The sequence below is a fragment of the Pygocentrus nattereri genome, chromosome 6 (genome assembly GCF_015220715.1).
Source record: "Pygocentrus nattereri isolate fPygNat1 chromosome 6, fPygNat1.pri, whole genome shotgun sequence".
Classification (NCBI taxonomy): domain Eukaryota; kingdom Metazoa; phylum Chordata; class Actinopteri; order Characiformes; family Serrasalmidae; genus Pygocentrus; species Pygocentrus nattereri.
The window spans coordinates 1,667,670-1,686,403 of NC_051216.1; the positions used below are offsets into that span (position 1 = coordinate 1,667,670).

Here is an 18,734-nt window from a genome sequence, read left to right on the forward strand (position 1 = left end):
CACCACAGGTATTTTCAATTTCCACAAAGCCGTCCCTTCCTTGCAAGTATGTATAATTAGACAACATTTTCTGTCAAAATAAACTGCAGTAGGCTGAATGGGTGGGGTTAAACTGCTGTAGACTGAATGGGCGGGGCTCTTAACACACTTGGAATCACTGTTTTAAAACTTTGTGTTTTGTTGTTTTTCCACAACATATGAATGTAAACACTTTTGCTGATACTGAGCTTAATTTATTAAATAAACATAAATAATAACAGACAAAACAAGCTTCAATAGATTCAAAGAATTGCACTGAGTCCTCACTTTATCTACATTTACAAAGCAAACTTCTTCATTATCTGTTAAATAATTTAAAACATTAAATAAAATCAGGTGCTCTAATAACTGCAGCAGATTAATCTGGTCTAACATGCATGCACACATTATCGCCTTCGAGCTAAACTGATTTCATGTTCTGTTGAGTTGTGTAGGAGAACATTCTGGGGGCTGAAGTATTGTCTGTGATGCCAGTGTAACGGTGCGGTCAGATGCGGCCCCCTGGTGGACAAAAGGAGAAACATTAATTTATCAATGGGATTCATTTAATAGATCATTCTTCAGTTGTTCTGCAGATGTGATCGGGGCGTCTGCAGCTTTTCAAGATATTGTGGCAATATGTGGTTGCTATGGCAATGCAGGCGAATCTGTTAAACTAGAATTAAAACTGCACCAAATGATTCTTTAAGGGTTCTTTAGTTGAGACAGTGGTTCTATACAGAACCATGAGCACTCAAAGAACCCTTTGCATGCTTAAATGGTTCTTTGTATGGTAAAATCCTTCTTCAGTTTGATCGAGAAAGTGTTGCATATGGTTCTATACAGCACCAAAAAGGGTTCTGCTATTGTTACAAGGTTGACATAATAACAATTAAAGAACCCTTTTTGGTGCTGTACAGAACCATCTTTTTTGAGAGGGTAATGTTAGCTGCTGCTAAGTTAGCACACAAGGTGATACTGGTGTTTTTGTTTTTGGTGCATTGACACATTAAAATAGGCCGATAACGTCGGCCTCATTTCCTCTGAGGCTCTGAGCCTCAGAGTGGCCTTTCACACTGACTCGGTTCCACACGGAACGCTTGCAAACCGCACTCAGCGCTCAGTGGGATGACACAGTGACGTAGCTATTCACCACCTGGCTGATGGTTCTACGTTTATGTCTGTATTGATATAAATCAAATAAATGAGAGCAGAGCATCGTTTAAAATCCGTTATTCAACAAACGGCACAGCGCCGAGCAGAACAACCGCAGCTACATGTTCCACAGTGCTGCTAACCAGGGGACAGGAGCTGTTCTCACCACAGAACAGGCTTGATTCTGTCTAACCAAAGCCACACTGACGAGAGTAACCGGTCTCACGAGTCCACGCCAGTGCAGAACGGCCCAGTACAGCCCTGAGAACCGTTGGGTTCTGCGGTTTAAACGAGGACAATGTGTATATTTACATGATTGAAATGATATTAAATTCTGAGGATCAGGTTTATTACAATGTTCCTGGTTCTGCAGAGTTCTAATTAGTGTTATAATGTTCCTGGTTCTGCAGAGTTCTAATTAGTGTTATAATGTTCCAGGTTCTGCAGAGTTCTAATTAGTGTTATAATGTTCCTGGTTCTGCAGAGTTCTAATTAGTGTTATAATGTTCCTGGTTCTGCAGAGTTCTAATTAGTGTTATAATGTTCCAGGTTCTGCAGAGTTCTAATTAGTGTTATAATGTTCCAGGTTCTGCAGAGTTCTAATTAGTGTTATAATGTTCCAGGTTCTGTAGAGTTCTAATTAGTGTTACAATGTTCTGGATTCTGCAGGTGTCTAATTCTGATCTCAGATAATCAAGGTTCTCCAGTAGAACATTTCCAGGTCCTCTAACAAAATAAACCCTAAACACCAGAACCTCCACATCTTAAAACCTCTTCAGATAAACAGTTCAGTCATTGGAGCGGTGGGTGTGTCTGTTAGTGTCGGCCCCGCCCCGCCCCGCCCACTGTACTGTGATAGGCTGTCCAGTTGACGTCAGAGCTGAATTCGCTGGTTAATGATGGCGTTAAAGCGTCACTCACCGCAGTTATACAGCAGGTTTATTTTGTGAATGTCCAGCGGACTCGGCCCGTCTCGCTGACCGATGGGGATGTTGGGGTCCGGTTTGGGCATGATGGTGGGCAACCCCTCCTCTGAGAAGGCGAACCTGCAGGGGCAGTAACACACGGTGAACTCTGACCTCTGAAACGTCCCCTAGGCTGTCTCACTTTCAGCAAAGCAGACACTCCTAACTCACCAATCAGAGCGCGTCCTGAGACAGTGAGGCTCAGCCCTGTTCTAATGTCTATAAGTCTATTCTATAGTTCTATCATTTCATTATAATAATTTACACTTTCCCTTTTTCAAAACCTCATCGCCTCTCGCTACTGTCACCACGAAACCTCGTCTCTTTTATTCTTTAAACGCTTCTGCGTAACGTCTGTAAAGCAGGCAGCTCGTCTGAGTAAATGAAGCTGTTCTGAGTTTGGATGTTCTTCATTCAGCTGCAGCGTTTCTGTTTCTGAGATACTCCAGGTTCTCTGCATTTTAATTGGTCCTCTAGTTTCTCTGTGCTCTAATTGGTCCTCTAGTTTCTCTGTGCTCTAATTGGTCCTCTAGTTTCTCTGTGCTCTAATTGGTCCTCTAGTTTCTCTGTGCTCTAATTGGTCCTCTAGTTTCTCTGTGCTCTAATTGGTCCTCTAGTTTCTCTGTGCTCTAATTGGTCCTCTAGTTTCTCTGTGCTCTGATTGGTCCTCTAGTTTCTCTGCATTTTAATTGGTCCTCTAGTTTCTCTGTGTTCTGATTGGTCTGATTGGCTCATATCTTCCTTTGTAATATTAATGAGTGCTGCTTGTTTGTTTATTATACCTGAATTAAAGAAACCTCACTGCTGATCGTTTGATTGATGTCTGGATATTCAGCGTCATGTTCACGGCTGAGTGTGCTCACCTGCCGTAGTGCATCACAGAGGAGTAGTCATACGCAGTGTTCAGGTTGTTGGTGTGGTACTTCCTGAAGTTGTGCTTCTGACCTGCAGAGACGTTAAACACAGGCTGTGTTCAGAGAGTTAGTGAGGCCCTGAACTGTGTCCAGTGATTTCACTGCTCCGGCACTCCAACCACAGCTGCTCACAAAATCTGAGCTGAATCAGGTGAGGCTGAGCAGGTAAATCACCGAACTGTGCAGGAATCCGGCCCCCAGGATCAGAGAAGCCCCTCACAGCCCCCTCCCCCACTTTAGAAGATCATAATCAGTTTTTCTTAATGTTAATTCTGTTACAGATACATGAGCAAAGTAAATAATATTGTTGTTTTCAACAGTACATCTCCACAGGCTTCAGATCAGCAGCATGAAGCTGTAAAACGAGGACATTTCAGAATTCAGAATTATTCAGTAGCCACTGTGAATTACTCAGTATCTGTTATGAATTACTTAGTATTTACTCTGGATTACTCAGTATCTGTTATGAATTACTTAGTATTTACTCTGGATTACTCAGTATCTGTTATGAATTACTTAGTATTTACTCTGGATTACTCAGTATCTGTTATGAATTACTTAGTATTTACTCTGGATTACTCAGTATCTGTTATGAATTACTTAGTATTTACTCTGGATTACTCAGTATCTGTTATGAATTATTTAGTATTTACTCTGGATTACTCAGTATCTGTTATGAATTATTTAGCATTTACTCTGGATTACTCAGTATCTGTTATGGATTATTTAGTATTTACTCTGGATTAGTCAGTATCTGTTATGGACTATTTAGTATTTACTCTGGATTACTCAGTATCTGTTATGAATTATTTAGTATTTACTCTGGATTACTCAGTATCTGTTATGAATTATTTAGCATTTACTCTGGATTACTCAGTATCTGTTATGGATTATTTAGTATTTACTCTGGATTACTCCGTATCTGTTATGGACTATTTAGTATTTACTCTGGATTACTGAGTATCCATTATGAATTATTCAGTGTCCACTATGTATTACATTGTGTTGTGTGTTGTGTGACTGACCCTCCATGATGTTGTCCCACAGGATGGTGACGTATCTGTCGCGGTCAGAGCGGGACTGCTCGTGGACGAAGCCCAGAGCATGCATGAACTCGTGGGCAGCCACGCCGGACCACATACAGCCGGGGCTCTGCAGGGAGAGCGGCTGACCCCCACCTACCATCCCCACAAACGACCAGCATCTGGAGCATCACAACACAGACCACATCAGTCCACTGTTGAGGACCTTCACACGGTCAGAGTCTCAGATTATTCCACTTTCTGATTACTATTTATCATGAACTCCTTTATTCCTCATTTGATTCTCGTTTAAACTCTGGTCTGATTCTGCTCGTGGTCAGAAGTATTGATTAGTCATTGTTTCTGTGTGGACATGTCTGTGTGGTGAACAGCTGAGGATCAGACTCACCCATAGTTAGGATGGATGTCCAGGAAGTTGGACTGATGTGTGCGTGGCACAAACTTCACACACGTCCTGGACGAGATGTCCAGCATTCCCATCTCTATGGTGATCCTGTCCATGGTGTCTGTAGAGGGAATAACGGGCTGAGCAGGGATCGTCTCCGCACGGATTAAAGCGATAATGCAGTGAAAAACTGAGCTTCTCCGTTTTTTTACACCTTTACTCCAAATAGAGCCGAACAGCCGATGTCTGAGGTTTGCTACCCCACCAATTAGCATGATGCTAAACATACCAAATGCATACGATGTGTCGTGATGTCTGAATTTGGTCCATGTTTATAGTCATTGAGTGTCAGGAACCACATAATCACGTCTATTAGAGGAACATCTCCACGCACTTCCTGATGATTAGACCTGCAGCTAGCACTATGCTAACTGATGGGGTATTAGCCTCCATTACTGTATAGTTATTTTGGCTACTTTCACTTTAAAATGGAACAGACAGGATTCAGATGCTCCCTGATTGAATGTTTCCTTATTTGCAGTAATGCACTGATCTGATAACATTAATATCAGATAAACATGACTGGTCATAATCAATACTGGGTAACACTTTACTGTAGGGTGCTGTTCATAAGGCTACATGACAGCTACATAAGCTTGTCCTAACAACTGACACAGCCCTAAATACATGTTTATAAATGTTTATTCCAACAGACATCAGCTGCTATAAAGGTTACATTTGCCAATTTTGATCAAAGTTAGCTAAAGTCGCCTTTATGACAGACTGTTGGAATAAGCATTTATAACCAGTTATGTAGGGTTATGTCAGTTGTCATGACAAGCTGATGTAGGTGTCATGTAGCCTTATGAACAGCACCCTACAGTAAAGTGTTACCCAGTACTGTTTCTTGCTGTTATAAACCTGTAACAGGGCCATTTTTACACCTTCTACAGCACATAAATACATATTTAAATGTGTTTATCAGTTTGAGTGATTATCTGTGTTGAGTTGAGTGTAATGAAGGTTTCAGATGTAGCTAAACGTACCAACTGTGATCTGCACTGTACTTTACATTAACCACGTACGTCTGCAATCAGACTCTCACACCCAATGTACTTCATATCAACAAGATATCAGATCAGCCCTGCATTTCACAGAGTATCAATACCTACAGCCCTCGCTTCTGTCCTCTTAAAGGACCATTAGATCAGATTTAACATGAAGAGACTGGAACACAAACTCATTTCTAAAGGAATCAGACAGCGAAGAGCATCAGACAGGATTTTGGAGATGTTCCTCCACTTTCAGATGGAGCTGATAAACTCATTTCTAAAGGTATCAGACAGTGAAGAGCATCAGACAGGATTCTGGAGATGTTCCTCCACTTTCAGATGGAGCTGATAAACTCATTTCTAAAGGAATCAGACAGTGAAGAGAATCAGACAGGATTCTGGAGATGTTCATCCACTTTCAGATGGAGCTGATAAACTCATTTCTAAAGGAATCAGACAGTGAAGAGCATCAGACAGGATTCTGGAGATGTTCCTCCACTTTCAGATGGAGCTGATAAACTCATTTCTAAAGGTATCAGACAGTGAAGAGCATCAGACAGGATTCTGGAGATGTTCCTCCACTTTCAGACGGAGCTGATAAACTCATTTCTAAAGGAATCAGACAGTGAAGAGAATCAGACAGGATTCTGGAGATGTTCATCCACTTTCAGATGGAGCTGATAAACTCATTTCTAAAGGAATCAGACAGTGAAGAGCATCAGACAGGATTCTGGAGATGTTCCTCCACTTTCAGATGGAGCTGATAAACTCATTTCTAAAGGAATCAGACAGTGAAGAGCATCAGACAGGATTCTGGAGATGTTCCTCCACTTTCAGATGGAGCTGATAAACTCATTTCTAAAGGAATCAGACAGTGAAGAGCATCAGACAGGATTCTGGAGATGTTCCTCCACTTTCAGATGGAGCTGATAAACTCATTTCTAAAGGAATCAGACAGTGAAGAGCATCAGACAGGATTCTGGAGATGTTCCTCCACTTTCAGATGGAGCTGATAAACTCATTTCTAAAGGAATCAGACAGTGAAGAGCATCAGACAGGATTCTGGAGATGTTCCTCCACTTTCAGATGGATCTGATAAACTCATTTCTAAAGGAATCAGACAGTGAAGAGCGTCAGACAGGATTCTGGAGATGTTCCTCCACTTTCAGCTGGAGTTGATAAACATTCACACAGTTATTTCTGTCTGTGTTCATATTTCACCACACAGTTTAAAATAAACACATTTTAAAATATGTTTGGTTAATATGGCAAAATATCCTGAAACACATTTTAGTGTTCGGAATGTTTTCAACTACACTATATTGCCAAAAGCATTCGGTCATCTGGCTTCACACGTATATGAACTTGAGCGACATTACACTCTTAATCCATAATGTTTGATATGATGTCAGCCTACTCTTTACACTCGGCAGTCAGACAAGCACCGTCTCCTGGCAACCGTCAAATCCAGACTCGTCCATCGGATTTCCAGACGGAGAAGCGTGATTGGTCACTCCAGAGAACTCGTCTCCACTGCTCTAGAGTCCAGTGGCGGCGCTTTACTCCACTGCATTCCACGCTTTGCGTTGCGCTTGGTGATGTAAGGCTTGGATGCAGCTGCTCAGCCATGGAAACCCATTCCATGAAGCTCTCTACGCTGTTCTTGAGCTGATCTGAAGGCCACATGAAGTTTGGAGGTCTGTAGTGATGGACTCTGCAGAAAGTCGGTGACCTCTGCGCACTATGCCCCTCAGCATCCGCTGACCGCTCTGTCATTTTACGTGGCCGACCACTTCGTGGCTGAGTTGCTGTCGTTCCCATTCGCTTCCACTTTGTTATAATCCCACTGACAGTTGACTGTGGAATATTTAGTAGTGAGGAAATTTCACGACTGGACTTGCTGCCCAGGTGGCGTCCGATCACGGTACCATGCTGGAATTCACTGAGCTCCTGAGAGCGACCCATTCTTTCACTAATGTCTGTAGAAGCAGTCTGCAGGCCTAGGGGCTCGGCTTTATACACCTGTGGCCACGGAAGTGACTGGAACACCTGGATTCAGTGATCTGGATGGGTGAGTGAAAACCTTTGGCAATATAGTGTATACAAAAAATACACATCTACATATTTTTTCATATGGACTGAAACATACAATCCTCTGTCCAGCTGTGTTTGTTTATGTATTGATGCTGAGCGAGTGTAATATGAATACAATGCCCACTCACCGTACTGCAGAGAGAGCTCATAAGGCACGTACACAAACCCGTCCACTGATTTGGGCCACTTGCAGTTGTGTATGGGGCAGGAGATGGTGCTGGAGGGTCCGGTGGTGGCTATATCCCCCTCTATCAGCGGGTAGCCCGTCACACTGGACAGCACTGAGTGAGGAGATACACACACAGACGAGTATCACTGACCGGATCAGACTTTCTGAGTTTAACTTAATAAATAGATAAACATCCTGAAACACACACAGCGTGAACACACACTCAGTCTGTACACCCACTGACCACACTGGCTCTCCACACATCCTCAAGAAGCTCCTACTTAAACCCATTCACACAGTTTTCACCAAGACTCTGACGTTCACCAGCGTTCTCTTACTTGGGTTTGTTCCTACACAAACCCTAACCCTCACCCATATGACACATTCTCCATCATCACTCTGAAAAAAACACTTTACTAAGCAAAGAACCATCTTAACATGAAAAATATTCAGATAAAAAAATTAATATAAAACATCAGAAAGAGAAACGCTGGACGTGATTTCAGGTGATTTTACTGCACTGTTGATATTTGTACAGTTACTGAAGTTAACTGGTTCTTAAAGCTGCTCTCAGTAAACCACCTCACTGCACTCTCCACTCACTGGGTATAAACCACCTCACTGCCCTCTCTCCACTCACTGGGTATAAACCACCTCACTGCACTCTCTCCACTCACTGGGTATAAACCACCTCACTGCCCTCTCTCCACTCACTGGGTATAAACCACCTCACTGCACTCTCTCCACTCACTGGGTATAAACCACTTCCCTGCACTCTCTCCACTCACTGGGTATAAACCACCTCCCTGAACTCTCTCCACTCACTGGGTATAAACCCCCTCACTGCACTCTCTCCACTCACTGGGTATAAACCACCTCCCTGCACTGTCCACTCACTGGGTATAAACCACCTCACTGAACTCTCTCCACTCACTGGGTATAAACCACCTCACTGCACTCTCTCCACTCACTGGGTATAAACCACCTCACTGAACTCTCTCCACTCACTGGGTATAAACCACCTCACTGCACTATCTCCACTCACTGGGTATAAACCACCTCACTGCACTCTCTCCACTCACTGGGTATAAGCCACCTCACTGCACTGTCCACTCACTGGGTATAAACCACCTCACTGAACTCTCTCCACTCACTGGGTATAAACCACCTCACTGCACTCTCTCCACTCACTGGGTATAAACCACCTCACTGCACTATCTCCACTCACTGGGTATAAACCACCTCCCTGCACTCTCTCCACTCACTGGGTATAAACCACCTCCCTGCACTCTCTCCACTCACTGGGTATAAACCACCTCCCTGCACTCTCTCCACTCACTGGGTATAAACCACCTCCCTGCACTCTCTCCACTCACTGGGTATAAACCACCTCCCTGCACTCTCTCCACTCACTGGGTATAAACCACCTCACTGCCCTCTCTCCACTCACTGGGTATAAACCACCTCACTGCCCTCTCTCCACTCACTGGGTATAAACCACCTCCCTGCACTCTCTCCACTCACTGGGTATAAACAACCTCACTGCACTCTCTCCACTCACTGGGTATAAACCACCTCACTGCACTGTCCACTCACTGGGTATAAACCACCTCACTGAACTCTCTCCACTCACTGGGTATAAACCACCTCACTGCCCTCTCTCCACTCACTGGGTATAAACCACCTCACTGCCCTCTCTCCACTCACTGGGTATAAACCACCTCACTGCCCTCTCTCCACTCACTGGGTATAAACCACCTCACTGCCCTCTCTCCACTCACTGGGTATAAACCACCTCCCTGAACTCTCTCCACTCACTGGGTATAAACCACCTCACTGCCCTCTCTCCACTCACTGGGTATAAACCACCTCACTGCCCTCTCTCCACTCACTGGGTATAAACCACCTCACTGCCCTCTCTCCACTCACTGGGTATAAACCACCTCCCTGAACTCTCTCCACTCACTGGGTATAAACCACCTCACTGAACTCTCTCCACTCACTGGGTATAAACCACCTCACTGCACTGTCCACTCACTGGGTATAAACCACCTCACTGCACTCTCTCCACTCACTGGGTATAAACCACCTCACTGCACTCTCTCCACTCACTGGGTATAAACCACCTCACTGCCCTCTCTCCACTCACTGGGTATAAACCACCTCACTGAACTCTCTCCACTCACTGGGTATAAACCACCTCACTGAACTCTCTCCACTCACTGGGTATAAACCACCTCACTGCCCTCTCTCCACTCACTGGGTATAAACCACCTCACTGAACTCTCTCCACTCACTGGGTATAAACCACCTCACTGCACTCTCTCCACTCACTGGGTATAAACCACCTCACTGCCCTCTCTCCACTCACTGGGTATAAACCACCTCACTGCACTCTCTCCACTCACTGGGTATAAACCACTTCCCTGCACTCTCTCCACTCACTGGGTATAAACCACCTCCCTGAACTCTCTCCACTCACTGGGTATAAACCCCCTCACTGCACTCTCTCCACTCACTGGGTATAAACCACCTCCCTGCACTGTCCACTCACTGGGTATAAACCACCTCACTGAACTCTCTCCACTCACTGGGTATAAACCACCTCACTGCACTCTCTCCACTCACTGGGTATAAACCACCTCACTGAACTCTCTCCACTCACTGGGTATAAACCACCTCACTGCACTATCTCCACTCACTGGGTATAAACCACCTCACTGCACTCTCTCCACTCACTGGGTATAAGCCACCTCACTGCACTGTCCACTCACTGGGTATAAACCACCTCACTGAACTCTCTCCACTCACTGGGTATAAACCACCTCACTGCACTCTCTCCACTCACTGGGTATAAACCACCTCACTGCACTATCTCCACTCACTGGGTATAAACCACCTCCCTGCACTCTCTCCACTCACTGGGTATAAACCACCTCCCTGCACTCTCTCCACTCACTGGGTATAAACCACCTCCCTGCACTCTCTCCACTCACTGGGTATAAACCACCTCCCTGCACTCTCTCCACTCACTGGGTATAAACCACCTCCCTGCACTCTCTCCACTCACTGGGTATAAACCACCTCACTGCCCTCTCTCCACTCACTGGGTATAAACCACCTCACTGCCCTCTCTCCACTCACTGGGTATAAACCACCTCCCTGCACTCTCTCCACTCACTGGGTATAAACAACCTCACTGCACTCTCTCCACTCACTGGGTATAAACCACCTCACTGCACTGTCCACTCACTGGGTATAAACCACCTCACTGAACTCTCTCCACTCACTGGGTATAAACCACCTCACTGCCCTCTCTCCACTCACTGGGTATAAACCACCTCACTGCCCTCTCTCCACTCACTGGGTATAAACCACCTCACTGCCCTCTCTCCACTCACTGGGTATAAACCACCTCACTGCCCTCTCTCCACTCACTGGGTATAAACCACCTCCCTGAACTCTCTCCACTCACTGGGTATAAACCACCTCACTGCCCTCTCTCCACTCACTGGGTATAAACCACCTCACTGCCCTCTCTCCACTCACTGGGTATAAACCACCTCCCTGCACTCTCTCCACTCACTGGGTATAAACCACCTCCCTGCACTCTCTCCACTCACTGGGTATAAACCACCTCCCTGCACTCTCTCCACTCACTGGGTATAAACCACCTCACTGCACTCTCTCCACTCACTGGGTATAAACAACCTCACTGCACTCTCTCCACTCACTGGGTATAAACCACCTCACTGCACTGTCCACTCACTGGGTATAAACCACCTCACTGCACTCTCTCCACTCACTGGGTATAAACCACCTCCCTGAACTCTCTCCACTCACTGGGTATAAACCACCTCACTGCACTCTCTCCACTCACTGGGTATAAACCACCTCACTGAACTCTCTCCACTCACTGGGTATAAACCACCTCCCTGCACTCTCTCCACTCACTGGGTATAAACCACCTCACTGCCCTCTCTCCACTCACTGGGTATAAACCACCTCACTGCACTGTCCACTCACTGGGTATAAACCACCTCACTGAACTCTCTCCACTCACTGGGTATAAACCACCTCACTGCCCTCTCTCCACTCACTGGGTATAAACCACCTCACTGCCCTCTCTCCACTCACTGGGTATAAACCACCTCACTGCCCTCTCTCCACTCACTGGGTATAAACCACCTCCCTGAACTCTCTCCACTCACTGGGTATAAACCACCTCACTGCACTCTCTCCACTCACTGGGTATAAACCACCTCACTGAACTCTCTCCACTCACTGGGTATAAACCACCTCCCTGCACTCTCTCCACTCACTGGGTATAAACCACCTCACTGCCCTCTCTCCACTCACTGGGTATAAACCACCTCACTGCACTATCTCCACTCACTGGGTATAAACCACCTCACTGCACTCTCTCCACTCACTGGGTATAAGCCACCTCACTGCACTGTCCACTCACTGGGTATAAACCACCTCACTGCACTCTCTCCACTCACTGGGTATAAGCCACCTCACTGCACTGTCCACTCACTGGGTATAAACCACCTCCCTGAACTCTCTCCACTCACTGGGTATAAACCACCTCACTGCACTCTCTCCACTCACTGGGTATAAACCACCTCCCTGCACTCTCTCCACTCACTGGGTATAAACCACCTCACTGCACTGTCCACTCACTGGGTATAAACCACCTCACTGCACTGTCCACTCACTGGGTATAAACCACCTCCCTGCACTCTCTCCACTCACTGGGTATAAACCACCTCACTGAACTCTCTCCACTCACTGGGTATAAACCACCTCACTGCTCTCTCTCCACTCACTGGGTATAAACCACCTCACTGCACTGTCCACTCACTGGGTATAAACCACCTCACTGCACTCTCTCCACTCACTGGGTATAAACCACCTCACTGCTCTCTCTCCACTCACTGGGTATAAACCACCTCACTGCACTCTCTCCACTCACTGGGTATAAACCACCTTACTGCACTCTCTCCACTCACTGGGTATAAACCACCTCACTGCACTCTCTCCACTCACTGGGTATAAACCACCTCACTGAACTCTCTCCACTCACTGGGTATAAACCACCTCACTGCACTCTCTCCACTCACTGGGTATAAACCACCTCACTGCACTGTCCACTCACTGGGTATAAACCACCTCACTGCACTCTCTCCACTCACTGGGTATAAACCACCTCCCTGCACTCTCTCCACTCACTGGGTATAAACCACCTCACTGCACTCTCTCCACTCACTGGGTATAAACCACCTCACTGCACTGTCCACTCACTGGGTATAAACCACCTCACTGCACTGTCCACTCACTGGGTATAAACCACCTCACTGCACTCTCTCCACTCACTGGGTATAAACCACCTCACTGAACTCTCTCCACTCACTGGGTATAAACCACCTCACTGCCCTCTCTCCACTCACTGGGTATAAACCACCTCACTGAACTCTCTCCACTCACTGGGTATAAACCACCTCACTGAACTCTCTCCACTCACTGGGTATAAACCACCTCCCTGCACTCTCTCCACTCACTGGGTATAAACCACCTCACTGCACTCTCTCCACTCACTGGGTATAAACCACCTCCCTGCACTCTCTCCACTCACTGGGTATAAACCACCTCACTGCACTCTCTCCACTCACTGGGTATAAACCACCTCCCTGAACTCTCTCCACTCACTGGGTATAAACCACCTCCCTGAACTCTCTCCACTCACTGGGTATAAACCACCTCACTGCACTCTCTCCACTCACTGGGTATAAACCACCTCACTGAACTCTCTCCACTCACTGGGTATAAACCACCTCCCTGCACTCTCTCCACTCACTGGGTATAAACCACCTCACTGCCCTCCTCTCCACCTCACTGGGTATAAACCACCTCACTGCACTCTCTCCACTCACTGGGTATAAACCACCTCACTGCACTCTCTCCACTCACTGGGTATAAGCCACCTCACTGCACTGTCCACTCACTGGGTATAAACCACCTCACTGCACTCTCTCCACTCACTGGGTATAAGCCACCTCACTGCACTGCTCCACTCACTGGGTATAAACCACCTCCCTGAACTCTCTCCACTCACTGGGTATAAACCACCTCACTGCACTCTCTCCACTCACTGGGTATAAACCACCTCCTGCACTCTCTCCACTCACTGGGTATAAACCACCTCACTGCACTGTCCACTCACTGGGTATAAACCACCTCACCTGCACTGTCCACTCACTGGGTATAAACCACCTCCCTGCACTCTCTCCACTCACTGGGTATAAACCACCTCACTGAACTCTCTCCACTCACTGGGTATAAACCACCTCACTGACTCTCTCTCCACTCACTGGGTATAAACCACCTCACTGCACTGTCCACTCACTGGGTATAAACCACCTCACTGCACTCTCTCCACTCACTGGGTATAAACCACCTCACTGCTCTCTCTCCACTCACTGGGTATAAACCACCTCACTGCACTCTCTCCACTCCTACTGGGTATAAACCACCTTACTGCACTCTCTCCACTCACTGGGTATAAACCACCTCACTGCACTCTCTCCACTCACTGGGTATAAACCCCTCACTTGAACTCTCTCCACTCACTGGGTATAATAACCACCTCACTGCACTCTCTCCACTCACTGGGTATAAACCACACTCACTGCACTGTCCACTCACTTGGTATAAACCACCTCACTGCACTCTCTCCACTCACTGGGTATAAACCAACCTCCCTGCACTCTCTCCACTCACTGGGTTATAACCACCTCACTGAACTCTCTCCACTCACTGGGTATAAACCACCTCACTGCACTGATCCACTCACTGGGTATAAACCACCTCACTGCCACTGTCCACTCACTGGGTATAAACCACCTCACTGCACTCTCTCCACTCACTGGGGTATAAACCACCTCACTGAACCTCTCTCCACTCACTGGGTATAAACCACCTCACTGCCCTCTCTCCACTCACTGGGTATAAACCACCTCACTGAACTCTCTCCACTCACTGGGTATAAACCACCTCACTGAACTCTCTCCACTCACTGGGTATAAACCACCTCCCTGCACTCTCTCCACTCACTGGGTATAAACCACCTCACTGCACTCTCTCCACTCACTGGGTATAAACCACCTCCCTGCACTCTCTCCACTCACTGGGTATAAACCACCTCACTGCACTCTCTCCACTCACTGGGTATAAACCACCTCCCTGAACTCTCTCCACTCACTGGGTATAAACCACCTCACTGCACTCTCTCCACTCACTGGGTATAAACCACCTCCCTGCACTCTCTCCACTCACTGGGTATAACCACCTCACTGAACTCTCTCCACTCACTGGTATAAACCACCTCACTGCAGCTCTCTCCACTCACTGGGTATAAACCACCTCACTGCACTGTCCACTCACTGGGTTATAAACCACCTCACTGAACTCTCTCCACTCACTGGGTATAAAACCGCTCCCTGCACTCTCTCCACTCACTGGGTATAAACCACCTCCCTGCACTCTCTCCACTCACTGGGTATAAACCACCTCACTGCACTCTCTCCACTCACTGGGTATAAACCACCTCCCTGCACTCTCTCCACTCACTGGGTATAAACCACCTCACTGCACTCTCTCCACTCACTGGGTATAAACCACCTCCCTGAACTCTCTCCACTCACTGGGTATAAACCACCTCCCTGAACTCTCTCCACTCACTGGGTATAAACCACCTCACTGCCCTCTCTCCACTCACTGGGTATAAACCACCTCCCTGCACTCTCTCCACTCACTGGGTATAAACCACCTCACTGCACTGTCCACTCACTGGGTATAAACCACCTCCCTGCACTCTCTCCACTCACTGGGTATAAACCACCTCCCTGCACTCTCTCCACTCACTGGGTATAAACCACCTCACTGCACTCTCTCCACTCACTGGGTATAAACCACCTCCCTGCACTCTCCTCCACTCCACTGGGTATAAACCACCTCACTGCACTACTCTCCACGCACTGGGTATGAAACACCTCACCTGACTCTCTCCACTCAACTGGGTATAAAACCCCCTACCTGCACTCTCTCCACTCACTGGGTAATAAACCACCTCACTGCACTCTCTCCACTCACTGGGTATAACCACCTCACGCCTCTCTCCACTCACTGGGTATAAAACACACACTCACTGCACTCTCTCCACTCACTGGGTATAAACCACCTCACCTGCACTGTCCACTCAACTGGTATAAACCACCTCACTGCACTCTCTCCACTCACTGGGTATAAACCACCTCCCTGCACTCTCTCCACTCACTGGTATAAACCACCTCACTGACTCTCTCCACTCACTGGGTATAAACCACCTCACTGCACTCTCTCCACTCACTGGGTATAAACCACCTCCTGCACTCTTCCACTCACTGGGTATAAACCACCTCCCTGAACTTAACTCTCTCCACTCACTGGGTATTAAACCACCTCACTGCACTCTCTCCACTCACTGGGTATAAACCACCGTCCCTGAACTCTCGTCCACTCACTGGGTATAAGACCACCTCACTGCAGCTCTCTCCACTCACTGGGGTATAAACCACCTCCCTGAACTCTCTCCCACTCACTGGGTATAAACCACCTCACTGCACTGTCCACAGTCACTGGGGTATAGAAGAACCGACCTCACTGCACTCTCTCCACTCACTGGGTATTAAACCACCTCCTGCACTGTCCACTCACTGGGTAGAGAAACCACCTCACTGAACTCTCTCCACTCACTGGGTATAAACCACCTCCCTGAACTCTCTCCACTCACTGGGTATAAAACCCCTCCCTGCACTGTGCCACTCACTGGGTATAAACCACCTCCCTGAACTCTCTCCACTCACTGGGTATAAACCACCTCCCTGACTCTCTCCACTCACTGGGTATAAACCACCTCCCTGAAACTCTCTCCACTCACTGGGTATAAACCACCTCCCTGAACTCTCTCCACTCACTGGGTATAAACCACCTCCCTGCACTATCTCCACTCACTGGGTATAAACCACCTCACTGCACTCTCTCCACTCACTGGGTATAAACCACCTCCCTGCACTCTCTCCACTCACTGGGTATAAACCACCTCACTGCACTCTCTCCACTCACTGGGTATAAACCACCTCCCTGAACTCTCTCCACTCACTGGGTATAAACCACCTTACTGCACTCTCTCCACTCACTGGGTATAAACCACCTCCCTGCACTCTCTCCACTCACTGGGTATAAACCACCTCCCTGCACTCTCTCCACTCACTGGGTATAAACCACCTCACTGAACTCTCTCCACTCACTGGGTATAAACCACCTCACTGCACTCTCTCCACTCACTGGGTATAAACCACCTCACTGCACTGTCCACTCACTGGGTATAAACCACCTCACTGCACTCTCTCCACTCACTGGGTATAAACCACCTCACTGCACTCTCTCCACTCACTGGGTATAAACCACCTCACTGCACTGTCCACTCACTGGGTATAAACCACCTCACTGAACTATCTCCACTCACTGGGTATAAACCACCTCCCTGAACTCTCTCCACTCACTGGGTATAAACCACCTCCCTGAACTCTCTCCACTCACTGGGTATAAACCACCTCACTGCACTCTCTCCACTCACTGGGTATAAACCACCTCCCTGAACTCTCTCCACTCACTGGGTATAAACCACCTCACTGCACTGTCCACTCACTGGGTATAAACCACCTCACTGAACTCTCTCCACTCACTGGGTATAAACCACCTCCCTGCACTCTCTCCACTCACTGGGTATAAACCACCTCACTGCCCTCTCTCCACTCACTGGGTATAAACCACCTCCCTGCACTCTCTCCACTCACTGGGTATAAACCACCTCACTGCACTCTCTCCACTCACTGGGTATAAACCACCTCCCTGAACTCTCTCCACTCACTGGGTATAAACCACCTCACTGAACTCTCTCCACTCACTGGGTATAAACCACCTCACTGAACTCTCTCCACTCACTGGGTATAAACCACCTCCCTGCACTCTCTCCACTCACTGGGTATAAACCACCTCACTGCACTCTCTCCACTCACTGGGTATAAACCACCTCCCTGCACTCTCTCCACTCACTGGGTATAAACCACCTCACTGCACTCTCTCCACTCACTGGGTATAAACCACCTCCCTGCACTCTCTCCACTCACTGGGTATAAACCACCTTACTGCACTCTCTCCACTCACTGGGTATAAACCACCTCACTGAACTCTCTCCACTCACTGGGTATAAACCACCTCACTGCACTGTCCACTCACTGGGTATAAACCACCTCACTGCTCTCTCTCCACTCACTGGGTATAAACCACCTCACTGCACTGTCCACTCACTGGGTATAAACCACCTCACTGCACTCTCTCCACTCACTGGGTATAAACCACCTCACTGCACTCTCTCCACTCACTGGGTATAAACCACCTCCCTGAACTCTCTCCACTCACTGGGTATAAACCACCTCCCTGAACTCTCTCCACTCACTGGGTATAAACCACCTCACTGAACTCTCTCCACTCACTGGGTATAAACCACCTCCCTGCACTCTCTCCACTCACTGGGTATAAACCACCTCACTGCACTCTCTCCACTCACTGGGTATAAACCACCTCCCTGCACTCTCTCCACTCACTGGGTATAAACCACCTCACTGCACTCTCTCCACTCACTGGGTATAAACCACCTCCTTGAACTCTCTCCACTCACTGGGTATAAACCACCTTACTGCACTCTCTCCACTCACTGGGTATAAACCACCTCACTGCACTCTCTCCACTCACTGGGTATAAACCACCTTACTGCACTCTCTCCACTCACTGGGTATAAACCACCTCACTGCACTCTCTCCACTCACTGGGTATA

General features: G+C 47.5%; 1 protein-coding gene across 1 annotated transcript in view; it reads right to left on the bottom strand.

The window, feature by feature from the left end:
* Positions 1-520: 520 nt before the first annotated feature.
* Positions 521-18,734, bottom strand: part of LOC108415502 (high choriolytic enzyme 1) — a 29,893-nt gene continuing 11,679 nt past the window's right edge. The window contains exons 6-9 of the mRNA XM_037538994.1: positions 4,078-4,256; positions 3,002-3,083; positions 2,095-2,219; positions 521-540 (exon numbers count right to left, since the gene is read on the bottom strand). Coding sequence (XP_037394891.1) covers positions 527-540; positions 2,095-2,219; positions 3,002-3,083; positions 4,078-4,256 — 400 coding nt within the window. The 3' untranslated portion in view covers positions 521-526. The remainder of the gene's footprint in view (positions 541-2,094; positions 2,220-3,001; positions 3,084-4,077; positions 4,257-18,734) is intronic.